Below are 20,201 nucleotides of genomic sequence, written 5' to 3'. Positions count from 1 at the left end.
TGAGGATAGTTGGAATGAATTTGTAACTAATAGAGCAATCTAATATATCAATATCAACCTCTCCTGAGATCTCGGGTGATGCACCAAAGGGCTCTATCTCTAGCTTTAACTTAAAACTTTGTTTTCAAACAAAACTCTGCAGTATGGCTGAACCACACTAGTATAGGTTGGAGGAAGCCTTGGCTTAAGTTTAAGTGAAAAGGATTTAAGGAGTGTTAGATTAACATTAATCTTACGGGCTAACAATGACAATGTGAGGTCATGGCCAAAAAAAGCTAGGGTAAATTTACAGTACATTAGCCCCCAGATATAATGTTTCTACTAAGCTGTTATTGTGTTAGGATCAGTGTGTCCTATTTTATGTAGAATTTTGACTAACTGTAGTGTGCAGAGAGAGCAACTGAGATAATGAATTTAGAAGTTATTAAAGGGTTAGGAGATGTTTCATCTGGAGAAGAAAGGAGAGGGCAAGTATAGATGTTAGATATTAGAAATTTTCCTTGCTAATTCTGTAGGCCAGAACTAAGATCTCTCAGGAAGATGATTTAGGGTCCTGTTACTAAAAACAGATATTTCTAACAGATGACCAATTGTCCAAGTAAAGGGGGAAAGATAATCTAAAATCTCTTAATGGTGGAATTGGCTACCCCATGAAGCAGTGAACTGAGTTATTAGATTTATGTTCATGTGTAAGCCATATGATCACACGTCTGTGTTGTTATAGAAATGGATTCCTGCATGAGTTAGGAATTGGTGGTTTTCAAACTATTTTAACCTCTCTCCACAGTAAGAAACACTTTTTTCATTGCAACCCAGTTATGAAATAACACATACCCATATTAAATGTGTTGCTGATATTTCCTATTATATTTTATTAACTTTAAAAAGCAGACTGCTGGGGCTTCCCTGGTGGCACAGTGGTTAAGAATCCGCCTGCCAATGCAGGGGACACAGGTTCGAGCCCTGGCCCAGGAAGATCCCACATGCCGCGGAGCAGCTAAGCCTGTGTGCCACAACTACTGAGCCTGCGCTCTAGAGCCCGCGAGCCACAACTACTGAGCCTGCGTGCCGCAACTACTGAAGCCCGGGCGCCTAGAGCCCGTGCTCCGCGACAAGAGAAGCCCCCACAATGAGAAGCCTGCACACCGCAACGAAAAGTAGCCACCGCTCGCCGCAACCAGAGAAAGCCCGCGCGCAGCAACAAAGACCCAATGCAGCCAAAAAAAAATAAAATAAATAAAATAAATAAATTAAAAATAAATAAATAAATAAAAGGCAGATTGCTAATCACTAAATTGATGTAACAACTCACTAATGGATTGACATTTAGTTTGAAATACACTGGACTAGAATAATCTCTAAAATCCTTGCAACACTGTGATCCTAATTATTCCCACTCAATTATGTAAACTAAAAATTAGACCCAGAAAATTCCACACTGCAAATGGCTAGAGGTTATTAGTTAATTTTGATCATTAACATCTCTAGGGAGGCTGAAAATTAGAAAATATTCTTGTGTCTTTTGATTCTTCCCACCTTTATCCTTGCCACCCCTGCTACCTCTCCCCCAAATCAGTCTTTTCCATCCTTAATTCTGCTTTTGCCCTTTTGAAGACTCTTCTTAATTAGTTTTTCATTATCTCATTTTCCACCTGAATTAAAATTTGGTGCCAGTTTGTTCTTTCATTTAATATTTTTCCTGGATTTATAACAACATTTTCAAGTCATTTACATAAACACCTAATCTTTACATGAGAAATAATTGACTTTCTTATTTGAAACCCATCATTTTAAAAGTATTATTATCTTTTATCTGAAATATTATGACGGGTAATTAAGAGAGTTGCAAAAAAGAATAAAGAAAATAAGGATTTTCACTTTGGTTCACATAAGGAAGGCTAAGAAGACGTTCTGTGTAAACTTCATCACCAGATGTTTTTTTGTTTTAGAATGGTTCATCTGAGTAAATGGACAAGGTAAAAGGATGCAGTTTCTTAAAGTTGCTAAGGTCAGAGTTTGGAGGATTATATGAAGTGAAATGACAACTTTCTATTATACTAAAGAATTTATGATTATCTTTAGTATTATGGAAAAAGTGATTCCCAAATGCCATATCTGTTTCCTCTAATATTGTAAAGTGATTGGTAATGTTAACCTGCTTGTGGACTGCTTTACTTTACTTTCTCTTTTCCCCTTCCTTTTTGAGGCATGCTAAGTAATTGTGGATTTACTTAATATTCTCTAAACAAAGCACAATTCAGTGGGTAGATTTACTGCAAATTATAATCATTTTTAGTAATTCCTCAAAGAGGCTGGACATGATTAGTTTTCAGAGTACAGGGAGAAGGTAGTTTGCTAGCTGGAAGGCCACTTCTGAAACAGAAGAGATTATTTATTTATTTATTTTTTGGCCACACCATGTGGCATGTGGGATCTTAGCTCCCTGACCAGGGATCGAACCCATGCTCCCTGTAGTGGAAGCTTGGAGTCTTAACCACCGGACCACCAGGGAAGTCCCGAGATTATTTTTTTAGAAAATTTATCTGTTTTAGCACATTGTTTGTCCTGGGAAAATATAAGTGTAGTTTTAAAAAATGACTATTTAGTGTGTTAAAATATTTTAAGACCACTGAAGTAAGTTATGTGCACTTTTTATGAGCAGAGAGATTGAGATGGAGCAATAAGATAAAATTATAATCAGTAAAACTAAAAAAAAAGATGAAGCACCTTATTATCTTTTAATTTAAACGCAATCAATGTAATTTATCCCTTTTTAAAAAAAATTACTTATTTTTGACTGCATTGGGTCTTCGTTGCTGCTTGCGGGCTTTTTCTCTAGTTGCGGCGAACGGGGGCTACTCTTCGTTGCAGTGCACGGGCTTCTCACTGCGGTGGCTTTTCTCATAGCGGGCCACGGGCTCTAGGTGCACGGGCTTCAGTAGTTGTGGCTCATGGGCTCTAGAGGGCAGGCTCAGTAGTTGTGGAGCATGGGCTTAAGTTGCTGTGTGGCATGTGGGATCTTCCTGGAGCAGGGGTGGAACCCGTGTCCCCTGCATTGGCAGGCAGATTCTTAACCACTGCATCACCAGGGAAGTCCCTAATTTATCCTTTTAATTATGCTTTGATTCAGAGTGGTTGCCTCTCTGAATATAATTTGGCATATTCTTGCCAGTCTTTTTTTAATACATATATTTTCCAAAGATCATATTATGTTATATCTAATTTTGTCTTAATCTTTTAATGTAATTTTTCTGACTTGATATTATTCCATTGGATGGGTGTACGTACCTACCATACTTAACAGTTTCATTTTAAAAGCCAGTGATACACAGGTTAAGACTTCTGAGTTTCAGGAACTGTTCAGATTCTTTTGTTCCACTGGAGTTATGCTTTTTTCTTTTTTCCTTGAAATAGGTGTTTTCTTGGATCTTGAACATTTTTAAACAGAAAGATTCTGATTGTAGTAATATTTGACCTAGACTGTATTTTTTTTCTTTTCCCATTGATAATGTCTCATCAAATTTAGTACACTTAGAGGAATGTAATAGTAGGATGCAGCTTGAGGCTTAAAGATATTTTTAAGTTATTACATATTTTCCCATTCATATCAAAATTAGGGAAGGAGATATACCTAAGAATTATTGAATATTTCCTTCATTTATTTGCCATATTATTCTTTTCTTTCTGTATTGTTGCTTAATTCAGACATTTTGGAAGGCAGCTATGCTCACCCCTGTACCACCAATGCAGACATTTTGAATAAACGATGTAATAATTTTTCCCTTTGTATGTCAAGCATTAAAAGAAGCCATTGCATAACATAGTGTTCCCCCTTTTTTTATTACTCAAACGAAGGTAGCAATATACAGAATGTGTGGAATGTTTAACAAAGGCTGAATACTAATAGCTCTCAGCTGTGAGTTACAGCAGGCTTAATATTGTTGAAGTTGGTGTTAACAGTTTGTCCGTGTTGATACATGGTAGTAGGGAAGGATATGAGCTGGAAGTCTAAATAAGCATGGAACTGAGTCAGAATCATGAGGCTGGAAGTGACTTCTGGTCTTTTGTCAAAGCCAGTTGATCACTCTGCTGTTTTCCCTTATTCATTAAAAAAAATTTTTATTTATTTATTTGGCTGCGCCAGGTCTTAGTTGTGGCACACGGGATCTTTAGCTGTGGCACGTGGGATCTAGTTCCCTGACCAGGGATTGAATCCTGGCCCCCTGCATTGGGAGTGTGGAGTCTTAACCTCTGGACCACCAGGGAAGTCTCTCCTTATTCATTTAGTATCAGTAAATCTCACTAGTTTACAGCTAACATCCTTTTTTTTCTATATGCCAGGCTAAGTGGTTTTTACATGAACTATTAGCTAGTTATTGTGAACTGCTCGTCACCACGTTAGAAAAATAATAAAGTATTTTGTGTGATGAGATCTGTTTTCAGTTTGATTTGTGGTTGGTTGCTCATGCATTATGATATAGGATATGCCTGTTTGTAAACTTTCTTACTGTCTTATGCAAGGTGAATTGGTTTTTCTACATATAGCAGTAGAGGCATTCTTGTAAAAAGCAGTTGTTTTGGCCTTTGTGTTGTAGAATTGCAGTATGTTAGAAGTACTTGAGGTGGAGTTAAAAAAAATTTGGGGGGGATTTTAAATTTTTTTATTAAGAAAACAAATAAGGGAGTTATTTGGTGTATCCTCAATGGGATCATGACTCCTGGAATTGAAATTTGTTCTGAATCGTGGAGAGAGGCAGCCAGACCTGTGGGTGTGGATGGCGTCTGAACTGTGGGTCAGAGCCAGGACAGCGTTGGGAGTATTGGAAACACACTTAATCTTTCTTGGCTGTAATTTTAAAGGCTGCATTTTAGTTTTTTATTGATTCATTAGCCTTCGCTCCTAAATATAAATATAATGTTGAAAGGTATGGACATTTTGTGTGTGTGTGTGTGTGTGTGTGTATGTATGTGAGTGTGTTTTAGTAGAAGGTAGTAGTGGGTGGGAGTGTAGTTGTTAGGGAAAAGTAAGAACAGAGGGATCCTGCTTTTTCTTCTTTCTTTATTTTCCAGTGCCCTTCCTTAACCCATGTATTGATCAGTAGGTACCAGTAACTTTAAAATATTAAGTGGAAAATTTGCTTAATTTATTTAACAATTGGAATTGGACAATAAAAATACCAAGACAAGGAAATAGCACAGAGAACCCATTTCCTTCATGATTTCAAATGGTAAATATGAAATAACTGCACGTTTCCTCCTTCCAGTGGATTCTCCATCCTTGTCTTTCTCCGAAGGTTAGCACATGTTCAGATGACCAGATGTCATTCTTTGCTTTGACCTAAAGATCCTAGATGTTTGCTCCTCAAAATGACTCCTTACCTTTAATGACATGGAACTCAAAGCAACTGTCATTTCCTTTTTTTGCCATGGATTGCATCGATGCTGTTAGATCTGTAGCGGAGCTAGTCTGAAGATGTCATGGGAATGAACAAATAGTGGTTTTAGTTAATTGTTTATTATCAAAGGAGTTGTAGAGAACTTTGAAAAGCACATGGAAGAAATTAATGAGCCATAATTCTATTTCTCATAGACAAATCATTGGTGCATTTTTTCCAGTCTTTTTTCTGTGTGTTATAAAATTATAATCTCGATTAAATTGAATAATAGGTTGTGGGGGGAAGACCTTCAGAGATAATCTCAGACCATGGTTAAAATTTTAGTAAATCATCATTATCTGGGGGTGGCTCGTTGTAGGGAACTGAGACCTCTGCTGATCTAGGTAATCAGGCAGAGGTGTTAGTACTGATAAGTATCCCCTGGAGCGATTAGGGTCATAGCTTTGTGGCTAGGTTGCTGTTGGGGAAAAGGAGGAGGTCAGGGGTTTGGACTCCTGAATTTCCCTCTCCTTTCTTGAACCAAAAGACCCTCTGGGTTTGGTCAGGAAAGGTGTTTATATATTTAGCTGTGGCCAAATTATAGAGCCCCTAAAGTAAAAATGTGTCCCAATCCCTGCCATACCACAATCAAATTAATCTAAAAACCAGATAATCTCCCAGTCATTGAGAGTTCATACAGAATGTACGATTCTGTATCCTTTCTATATGAAAGGTTTCTTGATTATGATTTCAGTATAATGGTAATGAATCATCTTGAAATTGGGAGAGTGGTTCAGGCTGATATGGCTGTCCTAATCAGGGTGCCCTTTAGATTTTGCTCATAACACTTGAGAGAGACAGAAGCTAGCAAGATTGGTAGTGGGTTCATTTGTGGGGTAAATAGCCCAAATAATCCAATATTTAACGATTCTGTAAGTGGATTGACATTCTGTCAGTTATACAAAGGAACTTAGAAGCCTTCTTTTGGGAAATTTGCCTTATGCGATTCTCCATATACGTGCTGTTTCACTTTACATGATTCATTCACAATATGTGTATTAAGTCTAGGAGAAGTGTCTTTTTTGAAAAAGTAGAATTTCCTAGAATATATTAGATCTTTGGAAGAAGGTTGACCACTTGTTTCAGTATAGAAATGTGTAGCCGCAATACTAATTTATTCTTGTAACTTAATTTATGAATAAAAGTTACTACTTGTTAACTAGTATTTTTCTTTCCAGTTTCTCTTCAGCAACGGGTAGCAGAATTGGAAAAAATTAATGCAGAATTTTTACGTGCAAAGCAGCAGCTTGAGCAAGAATTTAATCAAAAGAGAGCAAAATTTAAAGAGTTGTATTTGGCTAAAGAGGGTAAGTTTATAAGTCTTCCCCTAACCCCCATACTAAAACTGCCTTAAAATGTCAAGTTTCTTGGTAGTACAATGTTAATTTTATCATTGAATAAATCTTGATTTTATTTCTACTTGCATAGTATAATAGAAGCCTATTTAGAGGCTCGGGTTAATAATGAAATTGAAAAACAAGTTGAATAATGCATTATTCAGATATTCCTTTGTCTTTTGCCCTTGATGATATTTAAGATGGTAGGCTAGATAGTCCTGGGACACAGGACTTTCAGTCCCCTTAGCACTTGGGAGATAGCCCCGGGCAAATCAGGACTGTTGGCATTCTAATAATAGCCTTAGTCGTGTTATAGTAAAACTGACATTTCATGTAATTTATTCAACAAATGTTAATTATCAGTTAATATGTTTAATACCTACTTTGAGGTGGGCATTGTGCCTAGGTGCTGGGTATACAGAAGGGGCAAGATTCATGTGGCTCTTTTACTCATAGGAGTTGAACTCTACTGAGGAAAACAGATTAAGTAATAGTGAGTTGTTTAAAAAAAAAAAGCAAAGTGTATAAGGCAAATGTATGGGAGCATATCACGAGGGAGATCTACTCTGAAGGATGAGGGAAAGGGTTTACATTTTGGGTATTGACATAGGAAAGTATAGATAGGATTTCCACAGCCCTCTAGACCAGTGAGTGATTCTCAAAGTGTGATTGTGGAATAGCAGCATCAGCATTATTATCTCCTGGGAAACTTGTTAGAAATGCAAAATTTTGGATCCTACCCCAGACTTATTGAGCCAGACACTCTGGGATTAGGGTCTAGCAGTCAGTGTTTTAAGAAGCTCACCAGGTAATTCCGATGCACACCAAATTTTGGGAACCACTGTTCTAGTATAGACCACCAGCTCTCAAACTTTAAAGTGGATGAAAATCACCTGGAGAACTTGTTGGAACATGGTATGTTGGGCTGGAGCCTGAGAATTTGCATTTCTAATAAACTTGTAGGCGATTGCAGTATGGCCAGTCCAAGGGCCACAGTTTGAGAACCACTACTATCGACCAGTGATCCTTCAACTTTTCAGTTTATATACTCTGTAAAATGATTATATAAACATCTCTCACACCTTAAAAGTTTTTTAATTTTAAACGTAAAAAATTCGAAGGATGTAAATTCTATCGTATTGTTAATACTGACAATTTAAATTAAAACTTAATGCTTTTAAACATATCCAGTGGAATCAATCATAGTGATTTAATATCCATCACCATCCATTTAATAAAAAATACATGAATAAATTCTTAAGGAATTTTACATTTTTCTCCTCCTTGTGTTAGGTGTTTGTTTTTTTTTTAACATCTCCCTCAGAATTTTATTCTAAAAAGTGTTTTTTAGCACACAGACCTGAGTGTGCATCAGAATTTTACCTATAGGGTTTGTTAAAACAAAGATTGCTGGGCCGCACCCCCAGAGTTTCTGATTCACTAGGTCTGTGGGATCCTAGAATTTGCATTTCTAGAAAGTTACCAGGTGATGCTGATATTGTTGGTTCAGGGGCCACACTTTGAGAACCACCGGCCTAAAGTAATATTTTGTGCTTGAAAGCCATTAAAAAAAATTGGTCAGACATCTCTGCAATAAAAATATGCATGTAAATTCTTCTGTATTGAGATATCATTACAGTTAAAATACACAATTGATTACATAAATATTGTACACACTTAAAAAATAATTACTAAGTTGTAAAAATTATTGGAAATGCAGGTCTTATGAGATATATTGGTTCTCCCTCCCAATTAAGTCATTAACATCTGGTGAATATTATTAATGTCTAGAAAAAGGTATGTTTCATTTTTTTTTTTTTAATAGATATAAGTTGGGAGTTCCCTGGTGGCCTAATGGTTAGGATTCTGGGCTTTCACTGCTATGGTCCAGGTTCAGTCACTGGTCAGGGAACTGAGATCCCACAAGCCGCACAGCGTGGCAAAAAAACAAAAAAAAGATATAAGTTAAGCCCTTGATCTCATAAATAAGTAGACAGAAATAGAAGTGGTATTTTTTTTTTAAAATAGTGACTTTTATTCTCTTAACTCTTTCTGAATTACTTGTTAAATCACATAGTGCTCTAGCTTCAAAAATATTTTTATTCTATAGGCTGACAACTCAAATAGATCTTCTTTCAGTTTTGTTGAAATAGACTTTGCAATCCACATGACCTGCCAAAAGATTTGTTACCCAGTTATTAGTCATTCACTTTTTAAAAATAAGTTTATTTATTCATTTATTTCTGGCTGTGTTGGGTCTTCATTGCTGCACGCGGGCTTTCTCTAGTTGTGGCGAGCGGGGGCTACTCTTCATTGCGGTGTGCAGGCTTCTCATTGCGGTGGCTTCTCTTGTTGCGGAGCACGGGTTCTAGGCGCGTGGGCCTCAGTAGTTGTGGCATGTGGGCTCAGTAATTGTGGCACATGGGCTTAGTTGCTCCGCGGCATGTGGGATCTTCCCAGAGCACGGCTTGAACCCGTGTCCCCTGCATTGGCAGGTGGATTCTTAACCACTGAGGCACCGGGGAAGCCCAGTCATTCACTTTTTTGTTACTGACATTGATATTTTAAATTGTTCCTCTGGTTTGATATCACAGAGAAGTTTTTACACAGTAAGGTAGTGAACCATAGTAAAACTCAGGATGGGTGAAAGCCTTTCATTTGTTAAGTAGGGAGAAGGGTGTTAAGAAAAGGAAGGTGGGCAAAGAGACTCTACACATAAATACCCCTCTGTTTTAGGAAAGATTATTTATGGAAGTTGAGGATCTAGAGTTTGATTCCTTTAAAACAACATGTGCCTATGAATCCCTTGGAAAGTCTTTATGTACCCCCTCGGGTACATGTACCCCACTTTGAAGACCACTGTCCCGGAGTGGTGTTATTCAGACTGTATGTTGTAACTCACTGATGGATAGCAAAATTGAGTGCGTTGTGACCAGCAAGTTTTAAAAAGAAATGCAGTGGAAAATAACAGAGCACATTATTTACTTGGTAAGGTTAAGTAAATATAATTGAACAAAATTTTTTGTTTCAGTTACATATACACACGTATGTATAGAGTTGTGTGATAAAATATATTTTTTGCTGTGAATTGTGGTAAAAGCAGTTTGAAAGCCACTGTTCAATAGGATGGAAGATGCCTAGGCCTCACAGAATTCAGCCCGTGGCTTAGAAAGGTTTACTGACTGTAGTGTGGGATGGGATTCTGTTTTCTCGTGGGTTGCAGGAGGGCTGGCTGTTCCCTGTTAATTTTGTTCCTTCATAGGATGACAAGGAGCTGGGAAAGCTGGTGTTCCTGTCTAGGCATGGTGGCAGTCTGCAAGGCACTGTGGAGGTTGGGATGAATGAAATATGGTTTTCATCTTCAAGAAAGTATAGTCTACTGGGGTAGATAACACATTTTGCACGCTATCATTGTTATTTGAATATATGTTGTTGTCCTGAGAAATGAGTTCTGTCCAGTTCTTCAGTATGTTCATGTGAATTTGTTAACATCTCCCTTTTAAATTTCGTTTTAACCTTGAATTGATGAAATACTACTTTAAACTCTGTGCAATGGTATGTTCTTGTCAGGGTGAGTGTAATACATTTTAGTGTGTATGTATGAGGTCGTGGCAGTATTTCCTGTGATGACCAATTCAAACTCACTGTGATACTAGCTAGTGGCATTCTCTTTTCTCTTCACTTTTCACAACCAATAATTCTGACGCTTGATCATCCTCTCTATACTTTTTTCTTTCAGTCTTTGCTTATCCAATAAATTCAAGTTTATCTTGTCCAAAGTTTGTTCATTTTGCTTTCTGTTTTTCTCTGTCCCCAAATAAAGATGCTAGGGTTTCCTTTGTTTCCTTATCTTCTTTGAAATTATAAAATTGACTTTTCTGTGAAATTCTGAAGAAATAAAAATGACTAAGAACCTCTCATTTCTGAAATACATTATCAATTGCAGTTTTATATCTCTAAGCAGCTTGTAATATGGGTTTGTTCAAAAACATGCCTGGTATGTTAAATTGCTTTGACTACATCTAGACCCAATGAATAATCTGTATGTGTACTATTGTATCTTTACTATCTGATGTTTTCAATGAACTTAAACTGGCCATAAAGAACAGGTGAGGTAACTTATTACAAAATTTCAAAGGGAATACTGTGATCCTTTTTAAGAGTTTTTGGTGTCATTTCTAAAGAAATTGCACAGTGTCTAAAAGGTAAATGTTGATTTAGTTTATGGCTTGGCTGTTGCCTGTATCATAATAAAAAACAAATTGAAAGATGTCCTCTAAAGCAGCAGCTCATATTATTGCATGCAGTATAAATCTAGTCTTCTATGATTGTCACAGGTGATAACAGTATAAGCCATGGTTTTGATGTGTTCAGTAGTCTTTGTTTTATCTTTCAGCAAACCAGGTCACAGTAACCCCAGAAGTCCAAACATTGGTGTTTTTCCCAATAAGAATAGCTTTTGCTTTGGCGTTGTAATAGCTGTGCTTTCATTTATTTGGAGAGTGGCTGAAATATAAGTGCAAATAGTAATGAGGAGTGCTAATAAAAGGGATTATTACCTCTTGACTCCTCTTACTGTCTGTTCCTGCCTTAGTACCCATTCTTTTCCCAGCTGTCTTCAACTGGGAATGTTATAAATATTTCTGAAAGTTTTGTTGCTTTTCTGTTGAACTTGAAAAAGGGATTTAGCTTTCAAAAAAAAGTTTTTGATTTAGCTCTCTGCTTTAACCAATTTCAGTACAAAGATTGGCACTGCAACAGTGTTTGTGTCTTGGAAATCCTCAATCTTGGGCAATGAGTAAGAGCCTGTTACACGAGGGAGCAAACAAAAGGCCATAGAGTTCTCAATTTGAAGGAGAATAGTAGAAATAGAGCTCATGTTAGTCACCAGAAGACAGTGGAATTTTCAAGTGGTGTTCAAAAGGATTTTGTGCATGGTTATAACATATATAAAGCTCTGATGCTAACTAACCAGAGCGATAGTTAAAAGCTAGGTTTAGGAAGATACTTATGGTTCAGATGCCTTAAGTTGGTACTTAAATATGGAAATAAAACTAGAGTATATTTTAAAAATTAAAAACCATTAGAAATCTTGGAAACAATAAATAAATTGAAATAAGGTAAGTAGATGGTTTAAATGGTAGACACAGATTTTAAAAATTAGAAAATGGTATTGAGGAGTTCTCCCTCCCAGTGAGACAAAGAGAGAAATATCAAAGAGCAATTGACACAGAAGATGAGTTGAGTCTCCAACACACATCAAAAAGAATTCCAGGAGAAGAGAATGGAGGGAGTAGTAGAGAATATTTGAGGAGATAATAACTGAGATTTTTTTAAGCATTAAGAAACAGAAGTGAGTCCTCAACATAAATACTGAGCACCAAGTAGGGTAAATAATAGTAAATTCATACTTTGACACATCTTAAACTGTGGAACCTCAAGAATGAAAAGAAAATATTGAAAACTACCAGAGGGAAGTAATAATTATGCTGACAGGAGATACCACATAAGCAGAATAGATGCCTGGAGACAATGAAATAAGATCTTCAGAGTGCAGAGAAAAAGCAGTTGTCAACCTAAAATTTTATGTACAGCTAAATTATTTAAGAGGGAGAGCAAATAAGATATTTCAGGCATACAAAACCTGAGAGCATTTATCGCCCACATAAATCACCAGAAGAACTAGTAAAGATAACATTTACAAGAAAAGTAAACATAGAGGGAACATATAGGATATAAGAAACAGTACCAACCATAGAAACTAATAAATCTGACTATAAAAAACAAAACCAAGAAACTTCTGAGTTCATTTCAATTTTTTAAAAGAAGAAAATAAAACAAACGAGGCAATAATAACAAAATTGGAACTTATGGCAAACAGCATTGCAGGGATATAGAAGGGTATTTCACAATGAATGAAACAGTCTACAAAGAGAATGTAATAATCATGAACTTGTCTGTACCTAACAAAATAGCCATGGCATGTCATAAAAATACAAAAGGTAATAGAATTACAAGAAGTTGATAACTGCACACATATGAGATGTTTAACATTATATCAATTGCTAGATCAAGCAGTAGGTAGATATAACAACTTTGAGCAACGGAATTTTAAAAAGTTTGATCCCCTAGGAATGATGCACCCAAGAAACTGAAAATATACATCCTTTTATATTCATAAGGAGCACTTAAAATATTGTGTATATCTCAAAGGAATACTCAACATATTTTAAAAGTCAAGCTACTACCATGTTTTGTTACCTATCACAGAAAGATTCTAAGCAACAGTGTAAATGTTTTTAAAAGTTTGGAAACTAAGAATGCATTCTTGTTGCTCATGAATTCAAGAGGAAATCATAATGAAGATTGCAAAATACTTAGAATACGATGAAGATACTTGTGGGATGCAGCTAAAACAGTACTTTGAAAATAAGCTTATAACTTTAAAAACATTTATTAAAATTAATTTCTTAAAAGACATGAGGAATTGAAACTAAATGATCTAAATGTTCAACTCCAGAAGCTAGAAAAAAGAGTGAACCCAAAGGAAATAGAAGAAATAAAATAATAATAGAGGGCTTCCCTGGTGGCGCAGTGGTTGAGAATCTGCCTGCCAATGCAGGGGACACGGGTTCGAGCCCTGGTCTGGGAAGATCCCACATGCCGCGGAGCAACTAGGCCCGTGAGCCACAACTACTGAGCCTGCGCGTCTGGAGCCTGCGCTCCGCAACAAGAGAGGCCGCGATAATGAGAGGCCCGTGCACCGCAATGAAGAGTGGCCCCCACTTGCCACAACACACGAGAGAAAGCCCTCGCACAGAAACAAAGACCCAACACAACCATAAATAAATAAATAAATACATTAAAAAAAAAAAAGAAACCAGTGAAATAGAAAGCAAAGTTAAGAGTTAAGCTCAATAAAATCAAAAGCACATGTTTTGGATGAAAACTCTAATTTGAAAAGATACAAGTGTTCATAGCACTATATTTTTAAAAATTAAAAAAATATTTTTAATTGAAATATAGTTGATTTACAGTGTTACAGATACCACATGGTGTTTGTCTTTCTGTATCTGACTTACTTCACTTAATATAATAACCCTATTTAAAATAGCTAAGACATGGAAACAACCCAAGTGCCCATTAACAGATGATTGGTTTAAGAAGATGTGATATATAGAGATACACGCACACACACGCGCACACACACACACACACAATGGAATACTATTCAGTCATAAAAAAGAGTGAACTATTGCCATTTGCAGCCACATAGATGGACCTAGAGAATATCATACTAAGTGAAGTAGGTTAGAGAAAGACAAATATATGATATCACTTATATGTAGAATCTAAAAAATAATACAAACGAATCTATATACAAAATAGAAACAGATTCACAGACATAGAAAACACACTTAAGGTTACCAAAGGGGAAAGGGAGATGGGGAGGGGTACATTAGGCATATGGGATTAACAGGTAACAAACTACTATACATAAAATAGATAAACAATAAGAATTTACTATATAAAACAGGGAACTGTATTCAATATCTTATAATAACCTATAATGGAAAATAATATTAAAAAATATGTAACTGAATCACTTTGCTGTATACCTGAGACTAACACAATATTGTAAATCAACTATACTTCAACTTAAAAAAAAAACACATCTTTTGGTTAAAAAAACTAATAAAAAGGAGACACAATTACTGGTACAGTAGAGATGTGAAAACATAAGAGTACTGTGCATGTATGTCTATGCCAAAAAAAATTGTAAATTTAGATGAATAATTTTCTAGGAAATATGAGTTACCAGAATTACCTTAAATAGAAACTGAATAAACCATAACCATAAGAGAAATGGAATCAATAAACAGAATTCTTACTCACAAAAGGATGTCACAGGCATAAGTTTTATAGGCAGATTTTAAAAAATCTTCAAGGAAAATTTGTTCCTATCTTTTATATACTATGTTAGTAACAAGAAAAAACTAGAGAGCTATCCACTTCATTTTGTGGGATTAGTACAACGGAAGCAGTAATACTAGTGTACCAATAAACCAGTCTTGTTTATGACCATAGACTTTAAAATCCTAAATAAAATTGACTTCAGGGACTTCCCTGGTGGTCCAGTGGTTAAGACACTGTGCTTTCAATGCAGGGGGCGCGGGTTTGATCCCTGGTCAGGGAACTAAGATCCCACATGCCACACGGTACAGTAAAAAAAATTTTTTTTAAAAATTGATTTCAGCAGAGTATTAAAACATAGTATATACCGTGACCATGTGTACTAGGAGCACAAGGATAGTTTAACATTGCAACATCTATTGATGTAACTCACTGCATTAACAAATGAAATGAGAAAAACCAGAAAGCACATTCAGTAAAAGTTAATACACTAGTAATATGAGTTCATACTAGTTCCTAGCAAATGAGGAATTGAGGGGCCTCTCTGTTTCTATTAGAAACTAATAGAATATATTATACTTCATGATAAAACAAGACAAGAAGGCCTATTGTCAGTACTTTAATTCATTTTAGTACTGTAGGTCCTCCTAGCCAATGCAATAAAATAGAAAGAAATAAGTTATAAAATTTGGGAAGTTAATGATAATTTTGTCTCTGTGGAGTCCATATGATTAACAACATAGAGGAACCAAGAGAATCCACACTATTAGAACTAAAGAGAGTCATCAGCATTGTTGGAATGAAGATCAATATAGAAGAATCAATAATGTTTCTCCATATCAGTAACAACTAGAGAAGTAAAAGAAGAAAAAGCAACCCTGAAGTAAATAAAAGACAAAAAGAAAAACAAAATCATAATCCTTAGTCACTTGGGAATAAGTCTAAACAAAGGTGTGCAAAACTTTTATAGAGGAAAGTTATAAAACAGTGTTAAAGGACATAAAAGAAAGCCTGAATAAATGGAATGAGATACCATGTTCATAGGTGGAAAGACTTCGTGTTGTAAAGATGCTAACTCTCACTTCAATCTATAAGTTCAGAGCAATTCCAGTGAAAATCTAGTTTTTTCCCTTATGGATCTTCCAGACTGTCTTCAGATTTACAAGGAAGAACAGGCCCAAGAAGATGGTGACCCACTATAGGTAACTGCCAATTTATAGGAAATGCAAAGAAAAAAGGAACAAGTTCATCTATATTATAGGTATGTAGTTAGCAAATCCACACTGTGCGAAGTTCTACAAGACAACCTAGTTTCCTCAACAAATAAAGTACAAGGAGAAAAGAGATGGAGGGGGAAACCTATAGATTAATAGAGACTTAAGATATATATCAACTGGCTGTAGTATATGGACATTTTTGGATTCTGATTCAAAGAGCTGAACTGTTTTTAAAAAATTAGACAAGTGGAAATTTCAACACTGGTTTGATAATATTCAGGTATTGTTAAATTTGTTCAGGTGTGAAAATGGTCCTTATAAAGTGAAATAAGGCAGTCAGAAAAAGACAGTATGATTCCACTTATATGAGGTGTCTAGAAAAATTAAACTTAGAGAAAGAAAGTAGAATGTGGTTGCCAAGGGCTTAGAGGAGGGGGGAAATAAGGAGTTGCTGTTTACTGGGTATAGTTTTAGTTTTGTAAGATGACAAGTTATGGAGATTGGTTGCACAACAAGGTGAATAACGTAACACCACTGAACTGTACACTTAAAAATGATTAAAATGGTAAATTTTATGTTATGTGTACTTTTTAAAAATGGTCTTTATCTTTTAGGGTTACATACTGAAATATTTATGGGTAAATGATAGTTTGAGAGGTCCATTTCTAGAATGGTAATATGAGGAGCTCCACAGACCCACTGCCCAGCAAAACTTGGGAAAATTATTTTAAAGAACAACCATTTAAAGTCTCTAGAAGTAGTCCTAAGGCATACAGCAAATGAAATATTTTTCCAAGAAAATCTGTTAAATCTTGGTAAAAACAGAGTCTGGGACATTTGATCCATGAACCACTTCCTCCTCCTTCCCTCACAGCCTGGTGTGATGGAAACTGCACTCCAGGCAGGTGATGCTGGGAACACAGGTCTCCCTCTCTCCTGAGTTCACAGTTGAGGACCATAGAACTCCCCCCACCCCAGCCACTTGTTGTAGAGGATAAGTATCAGTTGAGTGTGGCCAAGAGATCTGGAGCTCTTTTCTTCCCTCTGGCCCCTACTCCTTAGGATGCAGGCTCTAACTTGGGTGCTGCATACTGAGAATATTGGGGCCCTGATAGCCTTTGCTGTAACTTGGTTGTTGGGTCGAGGTTCTATGCTGGGAGAAGCAAGCCAAGGAGATCAGAGGCTACCACTTCATTTCCCACCACTCAGTGCCCTGTTCCTAAAGCAGATATATCACTCAGAGAGCACCAGCAAGTAAGTATAGAGTTTGACAGATGGATGTGGGTCAGGGAAAGAGATACTCAAAAGGGAGCCCTGCAAAAACTGTTGTCATCCCAGAGTGACTCTGCACATGTCCAAAGCTGTACCTTCTGAGGAGCAACATCAGAGGTTTCACACTACAGGAGTTGGAGGAAGTGGGAGAGAGGAAATAGACTTTACTAAAATCCAGTCAACCACCAAACAAACAGCAGACAACAGTAACAAGCTGGTAAGGGAGTGGGGCTGAACCAGTAGTAGAGTTATTGCAGTGTATTACCAAAAATGTTTTCAAACAAAAAAAAATTAGGAGAAACTGTGGCCCATACAAAGGAAAAAAAGCATGCAGTCCGTGTGAGGGTGACCAGATGTCAGATTTAACAGACAGAGACTTCAAGGAAGTCATAAGTACATTTTATTTTTTAAATTTTATTTATTTATTTATTTTTGGCTGTGTTGGGTCTTCGTTTCTGTGCATGGGCTTTCTCTAGTTGCGGGGAGCGGGGGCCACTGTTCATCGCGGTGCGCGGGCCTCTCACTGTCGCGGCCTCTCTTGTTGCGGAGCACAAGCTCCAGACGCCCAGTCTCAGTAGTTGTGGCTCATGGGCCCAGTTGCTCTGCGGCATGTGGGATCTTCCCAGACCAGGGCTCGAACCCGTGTCCCCTGCATTGGCAGGCAGATTCGCAACCACTGCGCCACCAGGGAAGCCCCCATAAGTACATTTAAAGAGCTGAAGAAAACTATGCTTAAAGAAGTAAAGTGTGACAGTGTTTTCATCAAATAGAGAATATCAATAAGGAGAAATTGTAACAAAGAACCCAGTGGAAATTCTGGGGTTGAAAATTATAATAACTAAAATGAAAAATTCACTATAGGAGCTCAACAGTAGATTTGAACTGGCAGAAGAAAGAATTTATTAACTTAAAGATAGGTCAGTTAAGATTATCCAGTCTGAAGTACAGAAAGAAAAGAGAAAAATGAAGAGCCTTGTAGAAATGTGGGACATCATTAAATATGTCAGTAAACACGTAATGGGAGTGCTAGAAAGAGAAAAGAGATGAAAAGAAAAAATAATTGAAGAGGAAATGGATGAAAAATTTCCAAATTTGATGAAAAGCAGTAAACTGCACATCTAAGAAGCTCATTGAACTCCAAGTAGGATAGAGATGTGCAAAGAGATCCACACAGAGACACATCATAAGATTAACAGCTGACTTCTCATTAGAAACAATGGAAGCAAGAAGGCAGTAGGATTACATTTAAAATGCTCAAAGGGGGGGGAAAAAAAACTGTTAACCAAGAAGCCTATATATAGCAAAAGCATCTTTCTAACATGAAGATGAAATAAAGATATTCTCAGATTAAAAAAAAAAAACAGAATTTTTTTCTTAGCAGACTGCCTTATAAAAAATACTAAAGGAAGTTCTTCAGTTGAAAGCAAGTAATTATAGACAGTAATTTGAATTCACATGAGAAAAACAGAGTCCCCAGTAAAGGTAATTGTGTATTTTTTATATGTGTGTGTGTGTGTATATGTGTGTGTGTGTGTGTATATATATATATGCATAAAATACATATGTACATATATTTATATTTGCTTTATTGAGCCCATAGCATATGGAAATTTAATATATTTGCCAATATCAGCACAAAGGAGTTGGATGGGAGGAAAGCTATATTGGACTAAGGAAATGACACCAGATAGTAATTCCAACCCACAAGATCAAGTGAAGAAAGCCAGAAATGGTATATAAGAAGGGCGATATAACAGATGGTATAAATATATACTTGGTCTCCTTTCTTTTCTCAGATTTTTAAAGACAATTATATGAAGCAATAAGTATAGCAATGTATCACTGGGTGTATAACATATGTAGGTGGCAGTGTATATAACAGTAATAGCATAGACATGGAAAAAGGGAAGAGAGCTATAGAGGAGTAACATTTCTATGTTTCATGGGTATTAGGGTTATACAAATCTGAAGTAGATTCTGTTAATATGTATATGGTAATAGGACTTCCCTGGTGGTCCAGTGGGTAAGACTGTGCTTCCAGTGCAGGGGCCCCGGGTTCGATCCCTGGTCGGGGAACTAGATCCCGCATGCATGCTGCAGCTGAGAGTTTGCATGCCGCCACTAAGAGGTCCGCATGCTGCAACTAAAGAAAAGATCTTGCATGCCACAACGAAGATCCAGCATGCTGCAACTAAGACCCGGCGCAGCCTAAATAAATAAATAAATATTAAAAAATAAAATAGATGTACATGGTAAGCCCTAGAGCAACCACTAAAGAGATAACACAAGAAAATAGAATGAAACAATTTTGAAAGGAATTAATATGTTACATTAGAAATTATTCACTTAAGTCAAAAGAAAGCAGTGAAAGAAGAACAGGAGCAAAAGGACATAAGATACAGTAAACAGAAGTTGCAAACTTAAATCCAACAATATTGTGATATTAATAGTATTAAATGTGAATGGATTAAAGAATCCAAACAAAAGGCAGAGAGTTTCAGAGTGGTTAATAAAACAAGATCCAACTATATGCTGTCTAGTTGATACATTTTAGATTCAAAGATACAAATAGAGTGAAAGTGAAAGGCTGAAAAAAATGTATTTTGCCTACAGCAACAATAAGAAAGCTGGAAAGGCCATACTAATATCAGGCAAAATAGATTTTAAACCAAAAAATGGTAGTAAAGAATGACATTTTATAGTGACAAAAGGACCGATCCATCAGGAAGACAAAATAGTTACATACACATCTAACTACAGAGTCCCACAATACAGGAAGCAAACTGACAGAAATGAAGGGAGAAATACACAGTTTGACAATAAGAGTTGTATTTTTCAGTATTCCACTTTCATTAATGAGTAGAACAATAAGGAGAAGCTCAACAAGGAAGTAGAAGATTTGAGTATAAAAGGATTGATAATACAGTGTTTGTTCTCTGACCACAATGGAATGAAATTTGGGAAACTCAGAAATATGTGGAAATTAGGTAATACACTCCTGAGTAGTCAATAGCTGGAAGAGAAGT

The 20,201-nt window shown here is 36.4% G+C and overlaps 1 protein-coding gene across 2 annotated transcripts in view; it reads left to right on the top strand.

The window, feature by feature from the left end:
- The window catches only part of RABEP1 (rabaptin, RAB GTPase binding effector protein 1), a 103,485-nt gene that overhangs the window by 28,805 nt on the left and 54,479 nt on the right, over positions 1 to 20,201 (top strand). Inside the window, exon 2 of one of the 2 annotated variants that reach the window (XM_082370605.1) lies at positions 6,614 to 6,742. The exons of the other annotated variant lie outside the window; for it this stretch is intronic. Within the exon in view, the coding sequence (XP_082226731.1) occupies positions 6,614 to 6,742 (129 nt within the window). The remainder of the gene's footprint in view (positions 1 to 6,613; positions 6,743 to 20,201) is intronic. 2 annotated transcript variants of the gene reach the window in all.

This window comes from Balaenoptera borealis (genome assembly GCF_965194805.1).
Source record: "Balaenoptera borealis genome assembly, chromosome: 20".
Classification (NCBI taxonomy): Eukaryota; Metazoa; Chordata; class Mammalia; order Artiodactyla; family Balaenopteridae; genus Balaenoptera; species Balaenoptera borealis.
Note: the sequence above shows the minus strand (reverse complement) of the source record. Positions and strands in the feature narration are given on the sequence as shown.